Here is an 8,203-nt window from a genome sequence, read left to right as displayed (position 1 = left end):
TGTTGCTCTCAGTGCCCCCAAACCAGGGAGTTATTTTTGAATTCCTGACTTGGGGGCAAGTTTTGGCTGCATAAAAACCAGTTGTACTGACAAACAGAGCCTGCTGTAGGCTGCTAGTCCTCATAGGGGTTACCAAATAGCCAATCTCAGCCCTTATTAGGCACCCTCATGAACATTTTTCATGCTTGTGTTGCTCCCCAACTCTTTTTACATTTGAGTGTGGCTCACGGGTTAAAAAGGTTGGGGATCCTACCTTATACTATTCACATACCACCCAACATTTTGAAAACAGAAAGAGGGACAAAAATAAATGCCACATGCAATGTGGCAATTTTTTACCACACCCATAAATGCCACTCCCATTTGACTAAATTTAACAGGTTATTTAAAGTTTGAACACATTTCTGGGTTTTGGGGTTCCTGTTTTATGTGTTATCACAGTTTTGCTGAAAAAGACGAAATTGCCCTTTAAGCTCCGAGTCTCCGTTCCCCCAAGAGACCTGTTTAGCTTATTAGTTACAATTGTATCTCAGTGCAGGGGGGGCTTTTTACCTTTTTGGGCTGCCAAAAGCTACTTATTTAATTAAAAGCAAGAAACACTGTATCTAAGTGCAGGTGACACTCGTTAAGATTTCTGGGCTCTCTGCCAAAAGCTACTTTTAATTAAATTTGTATCTTTTTTAGTTTCAGCGCAGGAGATCAAAGGGAAGTTGATTGTAATTGTAAGCTCTTTTGGGCAGGGCCCTCTTCACCACTTGTATTGGTTATTGGTTGCTTTATATGTTACTCCTTGTAGATTGTAAGCTCTTTTGGACAGGGCCCTCTTCCCCTCCTGTATCGGTTATTGGTTGCTTTATATGTTACTCCTTGTAGATTGTAAGCTCTTTTGGGCAGGGCTCCCTTCCCCTCTTGTATCGGTTATTGATTGCTTTATATGTTACTCCTTGTAGAGTGTAAGCTCTTTTGGGCAGGGCCCTCTTCCCCTCCTGTATCGGTTATTGGTTGCTTTATATGTTACTCCTTGTAGAGTGTAAGCTCTTTAGGGCAGGGCTCTCTTCACCTCTTGTATCGGTTATTGATTGCTTTATATGTTACTCCTTGTAGATTGTAAGCTCTTTTGGGCAGGGCTCTCTTCCCCTCTTGTATCGGTTATTGATTGCTTTATATGTTACTCCTTGTAGAGTGTAAGCTCTTTTGGGCAGGGCTCTCTTCCCCTCTTGTATCAGTTATTGATTGCTTTATATGTTACTCTGTATGTCCAATGTATGTAACCCACTTATTGTACAGCGCTGCGGGATATGTTGGCGCTTTATAAATAAATGTTAATGTAATGTATCTTTTCAGTGCAGGAGATCAAAGGGAAGTGAGGGACTTTTCAGTGAGTATCCGGGACTGCGGGTTGAGCTGTTAAAAGAGGGACTGTCCCGTGAAAATCGGGACAGTTGGGAGGTATGTATTCAGTCCCTTTCCTTTTTATATTCCAGTCTGCCATTCAAACCACTGCCTGGTTGCTAAGGTAAATAACACCCCAGCAACCAGATAGCTACTAAAATTCCAAACCGGAGAGCTGCAGAACAAAAAGCTAAATAACTAAAAAACCACAAAAGATAAAAAATGAAAACCAATTGCAAATTGTCTTGGAATAGCATTGTCTATGTCATACTAAAAGTTAATTTAAAGGTGAACAACCTCTTTAAAATTAGAAATATTTTCCATCCCTGCTATATCTGAAATTTGGGTCTGTCTACTCACTGAAGTTTAGGGTGCTATTCTCATGTCTAGTGAGGTTCATCAATGCAAAGGTTTTGTGAACTCGTTCTGAACTCTCTAATGCTGAAATCCTCTCTGGCTTTCAGGAAACCTGATTTTTGGAAGGGTAAGTGGGTCTGGGGTGTCAGAAATCACCGTCCTTCATTATATTTCCCACTGCTTCTCACTGTATTTAATGTATTCTGTATCCACCGCATAAGTTATTTAGGATGTGGAATTATTGGTTATCATTGGTTCCCATGTAGTTCAGCCCTTAGACTAGGGGCACATGGGGCAGATGATCAGCTTTTCTCTACCTGTGCTTTGTATGCAGGTGGAGATAAGCTGTTCTGCTCGCATCCGTTCCTTCATGTAGCTCCACTCACAGGAAAGGTGTCGGCCTGTGTGATGCTTCACTGGGCAGTTTTCAGCAAAAAAGCATGTATGCATTTTGCGCTTATTGTAGCCTCACCCTGGCTGACACCATGTCTGTCTGTGGAGCTACATGGGGGAGTGAATCATCTGCCCGGTGACCCCTATCCTTATTTGTAAATTTAATTGCTACTGAATTCTGCTTCTTACTGGCTCATTGTATTCCACACTGCTGTTTTGGGGGAATATGTGGAATGTTTAGTCTGTGCTTTTACTGGTTATAGAGGATGGTGCCTCCCATTGCAGTTTTCCAGCCTAAGGGCCTTTATATGGTCACAGAGCCCCTCAGTGACTTCTAATATCCTTATCATTTACAGTAGGGGGTACATTATCCCTTATAATACATGAGTGATACTCAGAGTTCCCTGTATAACTCAGCCTGCAGCCTTGTGCCTTTATATGGGCACAGAACCCCTCAGTGACTGCTAATATCCTTATCATTTACAGTAGGGGGTACATTATCCCTTATAATACATGAGGGATACTCAGAGTTCCCTGTATAACTCAGCCTGCAGCCTTGTGCCTTTATATGGGCACAGAACCCCTCAGTGACTGCTAATATCCTTATCATTTACAGTAGGGGGTACATTATCCCTTATAATACATGAGTGATACTCAGAGTTCCCTGTATAACTCAGCCTGCAGCCTTGTGCCTTTATATGGGCACAGAACCCCTCTGTGACTGCTAATATCCTTATCATTTACAGTAGGGGGTACATTATCCCTTATAATACATGAGTGATACTTGAGAGTTCCCTGTATAACTCAGCCTGCAGCCTTGTGCCTTTATATGGGCACAGAACCCCTCAGTGACTGCTAATATCCTTATCATTTACAGTAGGGGGTACATTATCCCTTATAATACATGAGTGATACCCAGAGTTCCCTGTATAACTCAGCCTGCAGCCTTGTGCCTTTATATGGGCACAGAACCCCTCTGTGACTGCTAATATCCTTATCATTTACAGTAGGGGGTACATTATCCCTTATAATACATGAGTGTTACTCAGAGTTCCCTGTATAACTCAGCCTGCAGCCTTGTGCCTTTATATGGGCACAGAACCCCTCAGTGACTGCTAATATCCTTATCATTTACAGTAGGGGTACATTATCCCTTATAATACATGAGTGATACCCAGAGTTCCCTGTATAACTCAGCCTGCAGCCTTGTGTCTATTACATTTATTCATAAAGTGGCAACATCATAATTTCATCATAATTTACAAACCAATGAATACATTAGGTAATGAGGGCCCTGCATGCAGGATTACAATATATATATATATATATATATAGGGTCACAGATAGTATTAACATTTATTTTGCAGACATGCCGGAAGGTCCCACAGTCAGACGTTTCTGCTCTCTTGTTTCCCCCTTTGTGGGTCAGAATGTGGTGAAGGTTGGAGGGAGTACAAAGAAGATTGCTCTTCAGGACCTGCAGGGGAAGCAGTTCCATTATTGCCAGGTAAAAGTAGGCAAGCTTTGGGGCTACATCCTCCTGTTTAACATTCATAGCAGTAGTTCTGCACCAATATATTTTTTTTAAGTCTTTAATACCATACTGAACTTGTCTCACTCTTTGATTTTAGGTTCATGGTAAGAATTTGTATCTGGAATTTACCACAAAGGCAGTAGGAAATATATTGAGTGGGACAGAAGATGCTAAAGAACACATTGATCAAGCAGGGGGTAGTCAAAAAGATTATTCAATTATCCAGCCAACCTCTGAAGAACACTCAGAGAGTCTACAAGATGCCGACTATTCAGAGATTCATATGAGCAGATGGCTGCGCTTCCATTTTGGGCTTTATGGCAGCGTCCGATCAAATGAGTTTGCCCGCGCAAAACAAGCAAACAAGAGAGGGGACTGGAGAGACCCAACACCAAGGTTAGATAAATTTAGTTGTTTTAAAGGAACAGGAACACCAAAAAAAACGAAAGTATATTAAAGTAATGAAAATATTACATAGTGTTGCCCTACACTGGTAGTGTGTTTGCTTCAGAGACATGGAAATGGCTTCCCCCATGGTTACAGAGCAGCCTATTTATATAAACTATTGTGTGTCTGCTTTAGGAAGACTACACTTATTTTTTTTGGTGTTACTTGTCTCTTGTTCTAGAGTTAAACAAGTCATCCATTATAATAAATTATGGTTAAAAGTAATAGTGGTATGGGAATGTTTTTCATGGTTTGGCCTACGGAACCTGGTTCTGGTTTTCCTTAATGCTACAGTATACAAGGACACTGACCATTTAGTGCTTCCTACTTTGGGGCAACAATTGGAGAAAAATCCTTTCTAGTTTAGGTCTGTTTAGAGTAGTTTCCTGAGATGTGAGTGGGAGAACTGGCCTCTACAGAACCATGACCAGTGTCCAACCTCAATAATGGACTTGTGGCTGAATGGAAGCTAATCTACCTTACAGGGTAGAGGGTGTTATGGCAGAAAAGAGAAAAACAACTTCATAAAAATACCCTTGGCATGAGAATGTATAAATCAGTATATACTGCATGAATGCCAAATACAGAGCAGCAATTGCAAAAGTATTGGCTACAGCACATCAGGAGAAGAAGAGAAAGCGTTTTGTTGGAATAAGCAATGGCTTTTAAAGCATGAAACTCTGACCAACATGTATAAAGTTCCTCTGTGGGTGTGTGCATTTTGTTTATACATTATAGGTCAACCCATGGCTATCATCAGATACTACATGCAAAGATACTATCTTTATCCAACAGCAATTTTCTTACATGTTCGATTAAACTCTACGAAAATTGTCAGAATGATTATTTGGAGCTCACGCATGATTATAAAATCATACAAAACTTTGTTTTGTACCCTTATGTTGGCCTTCTTAAGTGTTCTATTGAACTGAGGCCTGATCCTGCAAAATAATTTCTGAGATTCTGACATCCCGAACCTATTCCTGAATCTGATAAATCCATAATTACATATATGTTACAATAAAATACAGGGAGAAGAAACTATTGATAAACACAAGAAAGGTTGTTTGTGCTCTGCCTTAAAACTTAACCTTTATTGTAATGCTCATGTTAAAAACATAAGAAAAAAATCTATGAATTAATTCGAAACCACACCCAAAGTCAAGTGAAAAATAAATAGAGATAAAAACATTTCATCTGATACCGGTAAGCGTACTGTCAGTTTCAAAATATATTTTACAAAAACATTCCATAAAAAGAAATTCATTAAATTAGTAAACTATTGCCCCACAGTTATAGTGGGCTATATAGAGGTTGAATACGCCATCCTTCATTTAAATAACTTACGGTAATTAGAGCTTATACCTAACTATCCGTGTTTTCCCATTCCAATAGTGTCACTTTTCTAGTAACTGCTTACATGTATTTATCAGAATCTGTGTCTTTGGAACATGTAAACCACCCTTAATCCTAAATGGTTTTTCATCTAACAAATCAAAGCACTGTCTCAATATATTTGTGACCATTCATAGTTAGCTAAGTTTTCTCAATAAGGAACTAAAAAGTCTGGTTTCAGTAGATCAAATGTGAATGAATGAATTATAAATTTATGAAATGAAGAAAGATAATATATAGACTCAGTCTGTGTGAAAGGGACTGTAACGACACGTGGAACCTTGAGCAAAAAGTTATGGATTTATTTGTTCTGTCTGCTATATAATATTATTATTTTGACAAAATTCAGGCCATGGGGTCCATAGATAAATATGGTAAACAAGGAAGATGATCCCTACTGATGTATAATGTGCCATTGTTTACTCTATTTTTCTTTATTCTGTTAACCCTTGTAGGCTTATTCTGAACTTTGAGTCTGGAGGCTTCTTGGTGTTCTACAACTACCGTATGGCATGGTGCTCCTCCCCAGCCTCAAAGCCCAACTGTGATGTGCTGTCTCCAGAGTTTGATACAGAACAAGCTGTACGGGCTTTGTCTGCTTCTCAACCTGTCTGTTTTACCTTGATGGACCAGAAGTGCTTCTCTGGAGTAGGTATGGAGTTGGTCTGCTGACACCGTTCGGTTCAGTGTATATTTGTCTCCTTAAATATGGCTGCAGTGTCACTGGGGGGCATGTCGGATAAGTAGAAAGTTTAGCTTTGCCCTCAGATTAAAGTTGCTCTGTCACTTGTGAAGATGATTGTATGCAGAAAGCTAACAGGAAATTTAGATGCAGCTCCCTTATTATGTAGCCAGCCTTTCTTCCTTAAGAGGGACCTGTCACCTTAAAAAATAATTCCAAATCCCTTTTTATCATGTTAGCTGAACAAAAGAAACTTTACTCACACTACATAAATTCTATAAATCTTAATCACAGCAAGCTGGCAGCTGCCATTTTGTGAACACTGTTACAAGGACCAGCTTTGCATCGTCCCAGAATCTTGTTTATGCTCCTCAGTCTCGCACCTGATGCCCATGGCCATGTACAGGATGCTTAAATGCATTGATATCTAGGAATTGAACTAATTGCCTGCCCCACCTCTATGCCTGAGGCAGGCAATATATGATTGACAGCTCAGATATTTAAATACATTTTATAACCGGTATAAATAGAATTTTGGTTTTATGTTTAATTTGCAAATTACTTTTTTTATTCAGCTTTTTATGTGTGGGTGTCCGGTCCCCTTTAAAACAAATTTGGCCATAGGCATGCTCTCATGTTATAATTTGTGACATCTATACTACCTGGAAAAAATGGTGCCATGCATGATCAGGGTTTTAGATTGGGTATAAATAGTGCTCTGTTACTACTGGCACTTTAAGCCATTTGTAATTGTGGTGTTTTGTCTCTTAAAGCTACAGTCTCCAATGTAATTTTCCCACATTATCCCTTCAGGCAACATAATTAAGAATGAGATACTATTTCTAGAACAAGTCCATCCACTTTGCCTTGGCTCCCTCCTGCCTATAGAGAAGCTTCACTCTCTGGTAAGCCATACCTTGCATTTCACTTCTGACTGGCTCTCTAGCAAGATGAAGAAGGAAGCCCTGCACTACCATATATACATGAAGGAATATTGCGATAAAGGGCACAAGGTCATCAAAGAGAAACTGGGACCTCCCTATGGAATAAAGAGACTCACCTATTTCTGTCCTGTCTGTCAACCCCAAGTAAAGTGTGACCCGAGTTCTTCCAGTCTGTAGTTTGCAAACCAGTAGCACTTTGAGCTCCTGAGCTACAGCTCTCGGCATTGGTGGATGAGATAAAGGGATGTTCATCTTCTTCAGCAGTATGTTCTGAGATAGTGAAGTCTAAGATATAACTTTACTGTCTCCTGTAATGCCCTCACTAGTTGTAAGCAGATGTCCATAATGGTCCTTTAGAATGGAAGAGTCATTTTCTGTGAACCTCTACACATTTATATTCATAAGTGACGCGTTAGCCATGTGTAGATAATAGGGCTCATTGGCTCTATGGCAGGCAGTAAGGTCAGGCCTGTTTTATCCATTCAAGGCAAATGCAGCGCTTAAGGCAAACTATATAGCAGGTTCTTTTGTATAAAAATGTATACAAGTTATAAGCTGCGGCTGCAACAAATGGAAAAATAATTGTGTAGATAGTTTCCCTATGGGAAACGGCAGTGAAATATTCTGGTGCTTTCTGCAAAATTGGATTCCACATAAAAAGTCTGTGTGTGATAAGAGAGAGCATGTTATATAAAAAAGCATGACTGAAAATGCTGTAAACTTTTCATTGTTTTTTTTTTTTGGATAATAGTGAATAAAACTATACTTAACATTTTATGGATAAAAAAAAATTGTTTGTTATGAAAACAGGCCTGAGTATTCTACCTGAGAATCAAAAGGATTCTGCAACGATTCCCTTAAAGAGATACTTGCACCAGAAATGAAACCTATTTTACATCATAACACAGCCATCGCATGCTATTTATAATTTCGCTTTATATGTATTTGCCCAATGCTTTTACATTGCCTGTCTGATCCCCCATGTTCCCCTATGAGGGGGCGGCCATATTTGTGCAGCAGGAGTCTATTAGCATTAGAAGCTGTAACTGACAGGCTGAG

General features: G+C 39.6%; 1 protein-coding gene across 1 annotated transcript; it reads left to right on the top strand.

Moving 5' to 3' along the window:
* The first annotated feature begins 1,402 nt into the window (after positions 1 to 1,402).
* neil2 (nei-like DNA glycosylase 2) lies at positions 1,403 to 7,916 on the top strand. The gene is given in 5 exon segments (NM_001113910.1): positions 1,403 to 1,449; positions 3,510 to 3,649; positions 3,774 to 4,072; positions 5,974 to 6,170; positions 7,014 to 7,916. Coding segments are annotated over 4 exon segments (942 nt in total). The 5' UTR covers positions 1,403 to 1,449; positions 3,510 to 3,511; the 3' UTR covers positions 7,322 to 7,916.
* The last annotated feature ends 287 nt before the right edge of the window (positions 7,917 to 8,203 follow it).

The sequence above is a fragment of the Xenopus tropicalis genome, chromosome 5 (genome assembly GCF_000004195.4).
Source record: "Xenopus tropicalis strain Nigerian chromosome 5, UCB_Xtro_10.0, whole genome shotgun sequence".
Classification (NCBI taxonomy): Eukaryota; Metazoa; Chordata; class Amphibia; order Anura; family Pipidae; genus Xenopus; species Xenopus tropicalis.
Note: the sequence above shows the minus strand (reverse complement) of the source record. Positions and strands in the feature narration are given on the sequence as shown.